The sequence below is a fragment of the Drosophila takahashii genome, chromosome 2L (assembly GCF_030179915.1).
Source record: "Drosophila takahashii strain IR98-3 E-12201 chromosome 2L, DtakHiC1v2, whole genome shotgun sequence".
Classification (NCBI taxonomy): domain Eukaryota; kingdom Metazoa; phylum Arthropoda; class Insecta; order Diptera; family Drosophilidae; genus Drosophila; species Drosophila takahashii.
The window spans coordinates 6,560,795-6,574,132 of NC_091678.1; the positions used below are offsets into that span (position 1 = coordinate 6,560,795).

Below are 13,338 nucleotides of genomic sequence, written 5' to 3' on the forward strand. Positions count from 1 at the left end.
ATAAATTAAGCCGCAAGAAACAGCAACTGCGGAATAAAATTTCCTATGTACGAATGCACTTGTCCAAAGGTTCACTTCTCACATTTGATATTGCCCATCCCGAAATGGAAATTGTGCATGCAGAACGGAATCCGCGGTGGGCGTCTTTGAGAGCCCCCGATAATCGGCGGATTGGGGACGTACGACGTTTCGATTGTGGGGAATTCCGTTTCCTTAGAACACCAAGCTGGTTGAAAATGCAGACACTCCAAGCGCCACGAAAAAATAGTGATTGGAATATTAAAAATACTTCTTCAAATTGCTCATCAAGTAAATCATATAAAATTTAAATATTAAGTATTATTCATTGCCTTTCTAATCAATGTGCTCTTTGGGAATTCCGGAATGCACAGTGCTCACTTCAAAATAGCATTAAACGCTGCTTCCACGAAACAATTTGTGTATGTATTATAAAAATGATAACTTTAATAGGTTCCGAGTTTCGTACATGTATATGATTAGGTGTTTATATATATTGCAAATAACTATAACAAACAATAAGCAGAACAGATTTTTTTCATCATCGTAATCAAAGCCTGATAACCTGCAGCACACAATAATCAAATCGAATTGTAATTGTAATGAAATTAATCATTTTAGCACCAACCAACTGGCACCGTCTATTTGTAATTTAATGCTATTGCTATGGCTATGCGAAGACAATCTAAATTAGTTTTTCACAATCACTGCGAGTTTGCTAAACTATTTAGCATAAGAAGCCCATCGAGTCCACCCACTTAAGCGTACAACTTAAAATATTTACACAAAATCCCAGGTGACCGTCGCTAATCTCGTGTAAAACTCCTGAATCCTCCCCAGATTTTCCTTCTTTTTTTCCGGTGTACTTAGAGCCAAAGCAGGCGTTGATCCCAGGCCTGCGGCTGGGCCAAATCTCAGAGACCCGTGTGGCTCGTCTGTAGCTGTTCGATGGAAATGGATAGCTGCTCCAGGCGCTGCATCAGCTGCAGCATATTCTCCTGCGCCTTGTTGGTGTTGAACTCGTTGCCATGCTCCAGGGAATCCTCCTCGGCGGCAGCCAGCTCGAAATGCAGTTTGGCCAGGCTCTCCTGCTGCTCGCGGATCTTGGTCATCTGATCCATTGTGCAGCCAGAACCTGCTTAAGGATAGAAGAAACTATTAAAACCGCGAATTCTTTAGGATTTTTAAACTTCACTCACCAAATGCCTTCAGCTTGCCGGAATGGAAATCATCCAGCAATCCTAGAAGGGCTCGCTCCATGTGCTTCACATCGGGAACTTCGGAAACAAAGGAATGATGTTTTATTGGACGATCGTCGAATTTATTGCTGTGGACACTGGCATTTGGCATCGAAGCTGTCGGATTTTTACGACGCTGCGATTTCGGTGTATTCTGATTGCTGTTATTATGTTGATTGTTATTGTTGGGTTTTGTGCTATCGTTGTTGTTGTTGTTGCTGTTCTTGGGTGTAATGGTGCTAGTTGTGGGTTCAGGTGCCAGCCACTCGCTGCTCACCAAAGTGATTGCATTCAGGCTGTTGGCACTGCTGTGTGTGGGTTCCAATGGATCACGATCTGGTCGCGGCATGACATGGTCAACACAAATCAAACGTGGGGGATATGGAAGTACAAATAATAAAATAGAAGAAATGGGAAAATCATAAGTAACGAAATTAAGAAATTACAAAGGTGTTCTTACAATAATACATAAAGAAATGGATAAAAATGATACATAAAAATATTAAAATAATATATCTAATCACTGTGACTCACTAAATAAATACTAACAATTATATACGACTATTAATAAAATTTAATAACTAAATCACTGCCGTAGAAAACTGAACCGATTGGGAAACCAAACAGCAGGGAAAAGAAAAACTTCTGCGACAGCCTGTTACTTTTACGCTTTTTCGCATGGGGAGGCAAGAGGCTTGTAATTTCAATTATTGAAATTATAACGACCTATCAAAGTGTCTGTGTGTGCGGGTGTGTCGGCTGTGAATAATGGAATGTAATGTATTCCGGCCATATGGACACCGGAAAAGTGCGTCATCGCTGGCGAAGGTCAATGAGGGCCGTGATAGCCGACCATTAGTCGAGTTCGTTATCAATTTAGGAGCATTATTGGGCATTTTGTAAATTTGGAAAAAAAGGATAATGAAAGGGATTACTGGAATATTATTAATATAAGAAATATTTGTTGTAAGTAATATATGTTTACTAGGAAAAAAAAGATGTATGAGAAGAACCTTTTACATGGTAAAAAATATATTTTTACTATTAAAGACTAAAAAATTTAAGATTAAAAAAAAAAAGTTACTAAACCAAAAATATAAGATTAAAAAAAAATTGTTTACTTTAAAGAACATTTCCAATTATCGATATAATGGCTAGAAAAATATTATTGTTGGACTTTTTTTTTATATAAAGCAAAAAAAAATTATGTACAAATTTAAAGGTTAAAAAATATATTTGTACTAATCAAAACTAAGGGCCGTTTTCTCGTCCGCCTGTTAAATTTAAGTTTTAACCCTACATTAAATTTAACAAACTGACAAGAAAACGGCCCTAAAAGAATCCAAGAATAAAAAAAAATATTTAAACTTTAAAGACCATTTTTAAAGTATTTTAAAAATTGTTTTGAAAAACAAATATATAAAACAAAATGCGATATGTAAGAGTGCCATCTTAAAAAGTGTTGACTTATCGTTAAAATTGAGTTATATTGCCCATATTTTTTTTTTTTGCAATTTCTACTGTAAATGAAACCGAACACCGAAACTTTCCAGCTGACACCAAAAACCGCGATCCACAGCGACTAAAAAACATTAAAAGGGGGAGAACGATGAGTAAGTGGGCTTTATGGCTGCACTTACCTTTGAGCAATTTTCGTGGCCGGGTCTTGAACTCGAATCTTTCATCACCTCCTCCTCCTCCGCCACTCCCCACATGCGCCTGTGGGCGTGGCCGTCGTTCGTTCACATATGTCACCTTGGTGGCCGCCTGACCCTGTCCCTGACTTTTGTCCTTCTCCTTTTCGGATATCGTGCGTTCTATTGAACAGGAGGCGGAGTTTCTGCTGCGCGTCGTCTCTCCACTGGAGATTCCCTTGATTTTGATCTGAAAAGGAATCAAGTTATAGTTTCTACACCATTAAAAACAGGAGAGTAATCTTCTTACATTTGGAACGGCGGGCGAGGCGGGGGTGGCTGATTTCGGTGCACTTTGGCTTTGGGCTTCCTCCTCCGTTTCCACATCGTTTACCAGCTTCTGGCGTTCGACCACCTCATCGTTGGGCTCCATTTGGCTGTATTTTTGAGTTAAACTATATATTAAATTCTAAATTCTGTTAGGAAAGATGAATTTTCTTTGTTTTTATTTTTCCTCCCAAAAAGAGTGTGACCGCAGTTGGTCAAAATACCAGACTCACAATTGCGTGGCTAAAAACAGTGTTACCCCACTGAATTTTTAGAAACCAGTGTTGCCCTTAATATTTTATTTTGGCGGCTCTTTTGAATTGAAATAAAAATAAAACAAAATGTACTTAGTATAATTGGTTTTTAATCAAAGCAATATTTTGATTGTTTAATTTAAGCCTTCTTCTTGGCGAATCCCATTGTGTAGACCAAATGGATAAAGCTTAGGACGCCAACGCCGCACAATCCAGCAGTTATGCCAAACAAAGCCTTATCAATTGGTCCGCCTTTCAAAAAAACGGGCAACTCGTTGACGGCCTATAAAAATGTAGAGTTTTCAAATATATTTTAAGTTCTTTGGCTCCACAACTCACCTGGAAAACCTTCATTTTGTTGGAAAGTCCATCGGGTAAAGCCATTTTTGCTTAGATCTGTTATGTAACTGTTGAATATAATATAACACGACGATTTGTTATTTAAGAAACTTTAGTTACAGATTTTATTATCAACCTTTCTAAAATATATTAATATTCTTCTCTTCATTTTAGTTAAATTTATACATTAAAAAACACTCACCTCCAAACGTGCGACAATTAACGAATTGCAATTGACTTGCTGCAATTTCTTGTAACAGATAAAAATAGATTCACAGATGATTTTAAGCAAAAGGGAATGCAAGATAAATGCACTCAAAGAGTTGTCAAGTTTGAGAAATTTAATTTTGTATTTACCTTGAGTTTTAGAATAAATATAACAAATAAAATATGTATTTATTTTAGATGTTCTGCTCGATTGATTTTATATTAATATTTTATCTGTATATATTAATTTATATTATTTGTCTTTTATTTTTAACATTTTTTCTTCTTCTTACAATTCTGATAATTTGAATTTCGCGGGCTGCTACGCACCGCACGTTACAAATTCAAAAGTTTGACGAATAACTAAAATCGTAAGTAACTAACCATTTCTAAAACCAATTTCACAAATTAAACTAAGTATTAAAAGCGAAAAATAAATTTTAATCAATAACTTTTTTACCAATTAAAAGTCTCTCCATTAATTTCCAATTTTGAATACCAACTGCCGGATTTTAGAGTTGCGTCGTGATTCGCCGTTCGGGAAAAAATTGTATGTTCCGCGCTATTTTGGCTTTTTGTGAATTTTTCATCAGGCGCTCAGGCGAAACAGACAGCGATTTGGCGTCTTTTCTGCACTATTCATATTTATGGCCGGCACGCCAATGCAACACTGGGTGCGAGCGAGACGGCCCCAACTGAATGTGGGGCGCGACAAAAGCTGTGCACAGCTGCCATCCCGCTCGCACCCGCGGCGGAAAGCGCTTGCGGCGAAAAGCACTCCGAAGACACTTGGGGATATCCGCCTACTAACGGTTTCTGTGCGCCTGGTGGGGATTACAATAATTCTACACCGAATGAGTTGTGCAATTTCTTTGAAAAAACTGCTTCCGTTTCGTTATATGTGCAATTTGTTGACGAGAGAAAAAAAGAGAAAGGAAAAAATAGGTTGGTGCTGGGCTCCCTGTTTGGGGCTTTTTCGGAGGACTTTTCGGAATATCTTACTGATTTGTTTCTACCAACATTAGGAAAATTGTTAAGTTTTTACAAAGAGGCAATTAAAGAATTAAAAATGAAAGTAGTTTATCGTTATCTATTTAATGAATTTTTTTTGATTAATATTAACTTTATAACTTAAAATTGTGAAAATAATTTAATTTTGAAAGATAAAAATTGTATTTATTAATTTAAGTGTAATTAGAGCTTTGGCACCTTAGGTTCTCATGTTTAATTATCAAAAACACTTTTGTTAGCTTGGCATACTGCATAATTTAAAATTACAAACGTATATTGTTCAACTTGTTCAACTTTTTAAGAAAGTCATAGGATGAGCATATATTTTTTGATGATATTTCAAGATAATTGCCCTTTTAAGTTAATTACGATGTAATTAAAAACAATCAGTTTAAAATAATGGTAATTAACTTCATTATCTTTCCTAACGATGATTCAGAAATTTAAAAATTTCGTTGACTTTTCGATTTGCGCGTTTCTCGGTTTTATTTAATTTGTTTACACAATCATTGCAGCAGGCCAATAAATAAATTCTTTTGTATAATGTGCCCACTAAAAAGCTGCTTAAGCTCTTTCGGAAGAAAAAAAAAAGTATATAAAACGCTTACGCTCGGATCGGTTGACCCCCCTCCGTTCTCTTGAAACCCTCAAGCATCGACGACCTGTTTCAAAACAAAGCAAATACATATCATATCGCCCTCCTAAAGCCATCGGTATTTTCAGCGCCCAGCAAAAGAACTTTCAAAACTGTAGCTTCCATGCTAAATTAACTTGCCAAAGTTGCGAGGCCGGCAAAAGCGGCCCGCTTTTCGGTATTCCGAAACGAAACTTGAAAAAAGTTAAATCTGTCAAGTTCACCTCCGAGTGCTTTTAATAAAATAGCAAATTATCTGGGGGCGGAGGGGAAAGGAAAGACTTTGGACACATTCTCGGGTTCTTCTCAGGTTGGCCACCTTAGGGGTACCGATAGCCCTTTCTCCCTCTGACTCCCTTTTCGGCGGGGGTTGATGTGCCTGTGCGCTCCCTCTAGCAAAGTTTAAGTTCTAAACTTGTTCTGCAAGCTGCATCATCACTCGAAGAGTGAGTTACGTCACACTTTCCCCCCCCCGAGTGAGTATTTAAAAGTTCTAGGGCAATCAAGAAGCACAATATGTTCAAGAACTTGAACCGAAAGCCTTGCATTTCAAAGTTATAATAGGTCTTTGGAAAATCAAGTAAAAAAATATTTTGAAAAACTTCAAAGTGTCAGAGAAATAATTGGAAACCTGGAATGAACTGGAACGATCATTTAGGATCATTGGTTTGCCAATTTTTAACGTTTTTTGTGTGATCTATAAAGAAAATCACAAATATCTTTTCTTTCAAATGCCTTATTGGCTAAGGAATTTTTATAACTATTTGTTCTTATGTTTATTATCTTTGGATTAAACTTTATTAAATCAAAAGCACCTCACACACACATGCAGAAAGCGCTGTTAATGCTTTTTTCGTGCTTTGCGGATTGAAAGTTTTATCAAAAAGCCAAAATGATGCGAAAAGGGGAGACCGGAGAGCCGGAGCTCCAACTCATCCAACATAAACAGAACCTCGAATCCCTAACTCTAAAAAGAAATCAAGCTCTTTTGGATTTAGGTTTTCCAAATAAATACATGATTTTAAAAACCATATAAAAAAGAAGACTTGATTATTTTAAGACAAAGAAATTATAAACCAAAAGAATTTCTTTTTCTAAACTATTTTTCCAATTCCAAGCTTTAACAATAAGCTGCGTTTTTTGCATTTCCCATTGGAATTTGCAATTTCTTGCTCAGCTTTTGTGCAAATGCGCTTTAAGCTTAAGTAGCTGAATAAAATTTAATCATTCTAAGGAAAATAAAGCTTTAAAATGGCTATTTAAATAATTAAAACTGCAAAAAAAGAGGAAAATAGTTTATAGATAACCCCCAGATACTCAATACTCCACTGCATCTGCTGCCTTTTTTCGCACTCTTTCTCGCATTTATTCCCCCCACAACTTTGCTGCGTGTTGAGTTGAGATGGCAATAGGGCATGTGCGATTGCGATGGGGACAGAACGTTGGCGCTACTCCTTTTCATGGGGCAAAACAAAATGGATTGCTCTTTAACTAAAACAGTTAACAGGCGACCAGCAATTGGAGCAGGGATCCAACGGGCACTGAGCAAACATTGCGGCATATATTCATCTCTTTCGTGCCCACACGGCACATCCGTGTATCCATCTCGAAAATCTGCTTGCCTAATACAAAATTCACAAAACCGCTACGAATATAAGGCATTCACACTATTCACTCACTCGTACTCGTAGTCGTACTCTTATCCTCCGTCCCCCTTTTTCCGGGGGCGTGGCAGTTGGCGAGTGAGTTTGCCGAGTGGATTGAATGGGATTCAATGCGATAATGGTGGATACGTTGCGGTTCGCGCTCCTCTGGCGGCGATTTTTGTGTTGTAAAAAATGTTTGAACTGTTTTAAGTTTAAGTTTTAACGGTAACAGTAGAGCAGAAAAGTGTAGGAGGTCGATATATTCGACGCAAGAGCGAGTGAGACGAACGGTGGACAGACGCGGTTAGAGAGAGAGAGGGCGAAAATGTGGCGAGGCCGTCACCTTGGCATTGAAATATGCTCTACCCACACACAGGCAAACCAGCACACGTGTATGTAGGGGTGAGGAAGGGGTGAAGGAAGTGGGAGGAGGGGTTAAGCAGTGAGAGGCAAACAGTTCATTTACCTTTGCGCTCGCTCTGGCGTGGTGAATTAGGTTGTCATGTTGCTTGTGCGTGCGAGGGAGACGGTGAGAGACAGAAATGCTAATTACCTGGCGGGAGCACATGAATGGGCAATTGGTGGTGGCTTTTATTTAGTGGAGAAATAGCTACTTTTATAGCTAAACATTATTTTTGAAGGGTTAATATTGATTTCTTTATATTTATAAGAAAAGTTTGAATTTGATGAGATTCCAATGCAAAATGAACTAATCTTTAGGCAAATATTACGTATACGTTTTGCAAAAACATTAAAAAAAATGTAAAACAGTTTTGTGGAAAAACTCTTACAATTATTAAGAATTTGTAAATAAATAATAATAGGTAGTCGGTTATGTCTTTCAGTCGGAAAAAATTATCTTTTTTCCTATGCCAATAAAAAAATCATCTTAGCCTAAGATTACGTATACGTAATATAAAAAAAAACCGAAGTTAGTGGGAAAAATGTAAAAATATGGAGACTTTTTATATAATGTTTTATAACAAGAATTTTCAGCTCTGATTTAACCATTATTTTTTTTGTTTATTGTTATAGGCTGTTTGTTGTTTATCTCATTGCTGTTGCTGCTTCTGCTTTTTAGTCGTGATCACGAGTTGTTTCTGTTCTTCTTCTTTTTTGCCTGGGGCTGTCAAATGTGTTTCAAAGTCAATGTCGTGCGAGTGCGAGGGAGACAAACAGCCCTGACCCTCCGCCCCCTTGTTACCTCTCCTTCGCCCCACCACCCACTTTTGCTGCTTGGCAGTGGTGTGCGTGTGCTCTCCGAGTTACAGTTGTTGTTATTGTATCTCCTGTTTGTTTCTGTGTTTGTTTTATCATTCTAAGTGGTTGTTGTTGGCGCTACTTAGAACCTTTTTCAGTGTGCGCATGAACAAAAACAACAAAAAAAAGCTCAGAAAAAAAGGCGGAATAAAAAACATAACACACCACAAACACACAGAACAAACCAAATACGGGTGTGTGTATGAGCGAGTATCATCATCATCAAGTGTCGTCGGCAGAATCGGAATCGGAACCAAAAACCCCTCGCAAAAAAAGGGAGCTTGCTGTTCGCCTATTCGAAAATTTCACTAAAAATTGTTTGCACTCTCTCGCCGGCACGAAATGAAAGTATCCTTTTGGCGTTTGGCCCCCCAGCAAATCACCCGGAGTACCCAGAAAACCCAGAACACCTAGAGTTCTTCCAAATGGGGTTTTTCAGCCGATTCCAGATGGTGGTGGAGTCGAATTGTCGTTCTGTCGCACCTGTTGGCCAGGTGGATTGTGTCAACTTTGCCTCTAAGCTGGAGAATATCGATTTGATATGTGGGTGCTCGCATGCAATTTTTTTTCGGGGGAGAAAAACAGAGGCGTTGGGGTGGAAAAAATTTGGTTGGGGAAAACATTTTTAAATGGGAGGTTGTCTGGAACTGGAAATTGGGATGGGAACTGTATTGTAAGGGTGTGTTTTACCCCTTTAAACGTGTATTCTTTTGATTCCGAAATATTAACATTGGAAACATTATCCTTTTACATTAGGAAATTAAAATATTTTAGATTCCCTTGAATGTAACCATTACTAAAATCCCTAATAATCTTTAGAACAATGTTTTTATTTTCTTAACAATTATTCCCTGTGAAAAATAAGATTCTTTCGTTTCCGAAGATTATTTTTAAAACCCGACGCCTCTGTTATCTGACCCAATGAACCTGAGTAGTACCCATATATTTCCATTTAAAAATCCCCAAGCACTTTGAGCTTTACGAGTACCCAAAACTTAGGCACATGTAGTCGCCATATAATCACCGATATACCCCTCTTCATTCCCCTGCGTTCCCCTTACGAAATCCAGACCGATATGGGGGCTATAGCGTGACGTAACAAATAAGCGGAACAGCGGAAAGAGTGAGTGAGTGCGGTGCTGGAGAAAGAGAGATGGCAGCTCATTTGACTGATACGGCGAAACAACAAACACGAGTCTACACAATTGGAATGCCTGGTAATCGGATTTTCCCCGCACACCCTATTGAAATGAACAAACCACCGCCCCACCTTTTCACCTGTTTTGTGATTCCTGATCGCCTGCTACGATAGTCAAGACTTCCCCATGTCGGCGTGTGTGCGCTGCGACTAAAAATGTGGAGGCCCCCCGAAATTTGGAGAACGGGACCTTGAGAAGGTCTCTCTCTCGAGTGGGGCTACGATTTAGTGTTGTGTGGTGGTGTTGGGGCCTTTGCCCCTTAACATAGTACCGTCGTCTTTATCTAACACCAAACCACCACTTTGTTTTACCATTTCCGTTCCGTTCTTGGGGGAGTGCGAGTTGTGGGGCAGAGTTCTCCGCATCTTCCCCATCTTATAGAGGAGGTGGACCAACGCCACACGTATGCTCCCCGTTTAGGCGGGCGCCTCTGCTCCGCTCTGCTATGATTTCTGTTAGCCCGCCCTGCTAGTAGCCATCTTTTTCGATTTTTTGCCCAACAAGACAAAAACGAAAGCGCAGAAATCAGAAAACAGTGAATTCCCCGGATTGCAGTAAAAATGCACTGAGGAAATCTGTTAAAAGATTTACGAATTTTATGATATCTTTGGGATACCATAATATTATCAATCGAAAACTGCAAAAAAAAATTTTTTTTAAGAAAAAAGTTTTGAATAATTTGGAAATAAAATTAAATTAGATATTTAAGATAAAGATTTAATATGTTAAGTATTTTTCAGAATACTCCTCACAGCTACGTAACTTTTTCTCCCCGTGAGCGATCGAAGTGGTAATGGCAGTGGGTTGGTTTCGACTGTTTATTTATCTGGCTTTCTGGCCATGGTCTGGATGAGGATGGTGGCCTGTTTCCTTTGCTGCGGTTTTGAATGCACGTCGGGAGTTTCGGTGGCTCTGCACCGCCGTGGTGCTCGGGAGCACTTCTGTTTTCCTGGTGTAATTAAGCAAACGAAATATAATAATAATAAATTATAATTTTAGAAGGCGTGCCGCGAGCCCGAAAAGTGGCTAGAAAACCCAAACGGCGCACCACTTTAGGCCATTTCTGTCGGAAGCGCGACGTTTGTGTGTTTAAAATATAAACGAACAGGCTCTAAGAAAATGCGCTATAAAAATTTTATATTATAATGCGCAAAATGGAAAATGAGGGGTGTTCGAGGATGAAGAGTGGGTTTTTTGTTATGTTAATTTTTTACAGCCATGCCAGCAAGCCACCCAATCGATGTTAGCAGAGGGTCTAGTAGTATTACACACCAGAGACCGAAACGAAAACCGAGAAGAGACCAATCCCAGCGAAAACCTGAAACCCAATCCTCCAGCTCCACTCGACACGGCCCCTTCTCGAGCTCCCGGTTCCAGTTTCCCAGTTTCCAAGTTTCCCAGTTCCCAGTTCCCCAGCTGGGTTTGGGTTCCCAAGTTGTGTCGGCCAGACTTTTGCTATTTCTATGACAACTTGGTAGCTCTTGGGTAACTTCTAATGATTTTCTATGCCCGTCGCTGTTAAAAAGGAGTTGGTTCCCCAAGAAAGTGGGGATGGAACATTATCTGCCGCCCTGGGATCCACTTTCGGTTCGCATGTGCTCGGTGTGGTTGTGAAATGTACGTTTTCGGTGGAGTTTGCGTCATGCGATGTTAATGGAACAGGCGATCAGAGGTCTCCAAGCGGATGACGTAACACGTAACGGCAAAAGCGTCAAAAAGCGTCGGAACGGAGCGACCGAGACGGCGATATATGGCAGACAAGGAGGAGGGAGGTAAGGTCGTACTCAAAAGTCTACTGTCTGTGTGAGAGTGGGGCCAATGTACTCGCGGTCAGTGCATTGCACCCTTCTCATTCCAATCTTTTTGTTCCCGCTCTTCTCTTCGCTCGTTCTTCGGGTTTCGAAAAAAAAAACAACAAGAGGTGGTGAGATTATATGGAGTACAGGAGTGACAAGACGCTGTAGGATATTCAATGCCCCTTATAGGGAGGGTTCTGATCTCATATGCATGACTATCTGGCATATGAAATCGTGTTATTTAAATACAGATATTTTGTATACACGAAAATTATACAATATTGTTTAAAGTAATTTGGTTTGGCTGAGAAGTGGATTAAAGAATTTGATGTTTTATTTTGCAAAATTTCTGATAATAAACTTTTTCAAAGCTATTTTTTCGCCTATACAATTGCTGTTGCCAAGTCAACTGATAATTTTTAAGGCACGTCTCCCCTTGCCTCCCTTTTGATCTTTTTACCAGCAGCTGTTGCTCTTTTAGTGCTGCAATTACGCCAACGTCATCATGCTCGTACGGTGTGCAATTTCTTCTATGTGCACGTAGCTGCACTTATCTGCCTCTGCTCCCCACCCCCCGCTCATTATACACAGAAAAAAATGAAATTAGCTTTGATATTATGGAAAATATATATTAATGTATACATATTAAGTTGAAAATGTATTCATATATTTAAACTAAATTTTCTGTTGCTAATAGCAGATGCCCTACACTCTGGTCTAATGTATTTATCTATTCACACCACAATAAATTAAGAATGCAAATGTTTGTATACTCGTACACCGAAAGAAAAATACACAGATATGTATGATATGATAAGATGGTCAATACAAATATTTTAAATATCCCTTTTTATTAGAATTTAAAATTGATTAGAATTATATGTTTTAAGCAAAAGAAAAAATCGATTTTTCTTATCCCATCTTTTTGAACAAATTAAGAATTCCTTTATCAATAATTCAACAAATCCAACTGGTTTCCTGTCCGAAATGGTATAAAATGAAATTGATCCTCCCATCACATTAGTTTTTTCTTTGTGTAATGCGGCTCTCTGTGTTTGTGGTCTATGGGTGTGAGAGCAAGAGAGTGTAAGAATCGTGAGGATGGGGTTGTGGGAAGGAGGAGGGTGAGGGGGTGGTGCCTAGGGCTCCTATCGCCGCCCCCTTCGGCTTTTGTTAGTGGATGTGGATGGATGGAAAACTGTGTGCCCCTGCGTTCGCACATTTGAAAAGTGCATCGAGTGCAGCGAGTGCATCTCCCGACGTTCAGCCATCTGCCAGCCGAAGAGCAGAAAAAAAACAGAGACAGAAAAACGAAGCCTAGTTCGGCGAGCCTAGATCCGAGTGCTTGGGAAAACTCTTTCGTTGTTTTTTTTTCTTTCGATTTTCTGTTAGACGATCTCCCCGCCGGGCGGCAAATGCAACAGCCAACAGCCAGTTGCAACTTGCAACCCACCTGTGTGTGTGCAACTCCAACTGGTTGCATCTATTCGGGCGCCTAGGAAAATCCTGTCCATAGTTTTTCCCCAAAACGGAAAACTCCACGGCACACAGAAATCCACACCTTGCCCCGCAATAGAATAGCCCCTCGCTTCGAAACTCGTGATTAAACTCGGATTTCGCTGGCGTTGCACCAATGAAAAATGGTTGAGAGAAAAAGTTTGAAAAAAAAACGTTGTATGATTTTTCTTCGTCAATATTTTGTAACAGAGGCGCAGCACCGATGCAAAAGCGGCTCCTCTGCTTTGAGCAAAACGAAATGCTTGTGTAACGAAATA

The 13,338-nt window shown here is 39.3% G+C and overlaps 2 protein-coding genes across 5 annotated transcripts; both read right to left on the reverse strand.

The window, feature by feature from the left end:
• Positions 1 to 445: 445 nt before the first annotated feature.
• LOC108066001 (coiled-coil domain-containing protein 28B) lies at positions 446 to 3,420 on the reverse strand. Of its 4 annotated transcripts, none has more exons than XM_017154318.3 (4): positions 3,201 to 3,420; positions 2,897 to 3,140; positions 1,218 to 1,295; positions 446 to 1,156 (listed from the first exon to the last, which is right to left on the reverse strand). In XM_017154318.3, the coding sequence occupies exons 1-4, from the start codon at positions 3,321 to 3,323 to the stop codon at positions 933 to 935; spliced, it is 669 nt and encodes a 222-aa protein (XP_017009807.2). In that variant the 5' UTR covers positions 3,324 to 3,420; the 3' UTR covers positions 446 to 932. The 4 variants fall into 4 exon arrangements, with proteins under 4 accessions (XP_017009807.2, XP_017009804.2, XP_017009808.2 ...); XM_017154315.3 differs by having other exon boundaries at positions 1,218 to 1,592; positions 3,201 to 3,419; XM_017154319.3 differs by having other exon boundaries at positions 446 to 1,153; positions 3,201 to 3,418.
• A 144-nt stretch (positions 3,421 to 3,564) lies between these two features.
• On the reverse strand, positions 3,565 to 4,097 carry COX7AL2 (Cytochrome c oxidase subunit 7A-like 2). Its single transcript, XM_017154214.3, has 3 exons — positions 4,013 to 4,097; positions 3,811 to 3,878; positions 3,565 to 3,754 (listed from the first exon to the last, which is right to left on the reverse strand). The coding sequence occupies exons 2-3, from the start codon at positions 3,853 to 3,855 to the stop codon at positions 3,611 to 3,613; spliced, it is 189 nt and encodes a 62-aa protein (XP_017009703.1). The 5' UTR covers positions 3,856 to 3,878; positions 4,013 to 4,097; the 3' UTR covers positions 3,565 to 3,610.
• Between the last annotated feature and the right edge of the window lie 9,241 nt (positions 4,098 to 13,338).

What these genes read in the sequence shown, in the direction of transcription:
- LOC108066001 (XM_017154315.3), bottom strand. Translation starts at nt 3,323, where the DNA reads ATGGAGCCCAACGATGAGGTGGTCGAACGCCAGAAGCTGGTAAACGAT. An exon ending in CCTCGCCCGCCGTTCCAAAT is followed by an intron (nt 3,141 to 3,200) that starts GTAAGAAGATTA and finishes ATTCCTTTTCAG; the next exon opens with ATCAAAATCAAGGGAATCTC. An exon ending in GCCACGAAAATTGCTCAAAG is followed by an intron (nt 1,593 to 2,896) that starts GTAAGTGCAGCC and finishes TGCCGCGACCAG; the next exon opens with ATCGTGATCCATTGGAACCC.
- COX7AL2 (XM_017154214.3), bottom strand. Translation starts at nt 3,855, where the DNA reads ATGGCTTTACCCGATGGACTTTCCAACAAAATGAAGGTTTTCCAG. An exon ending in ACAAAATGAAGGTTTTCCAG is followed by an intron (nt 3,755 to 3,810) that starts GTGAGTTGTGGA and finishes ACATTTTTATAG; the next exon opens with GCCGTCAACGAGTTGCCCGT.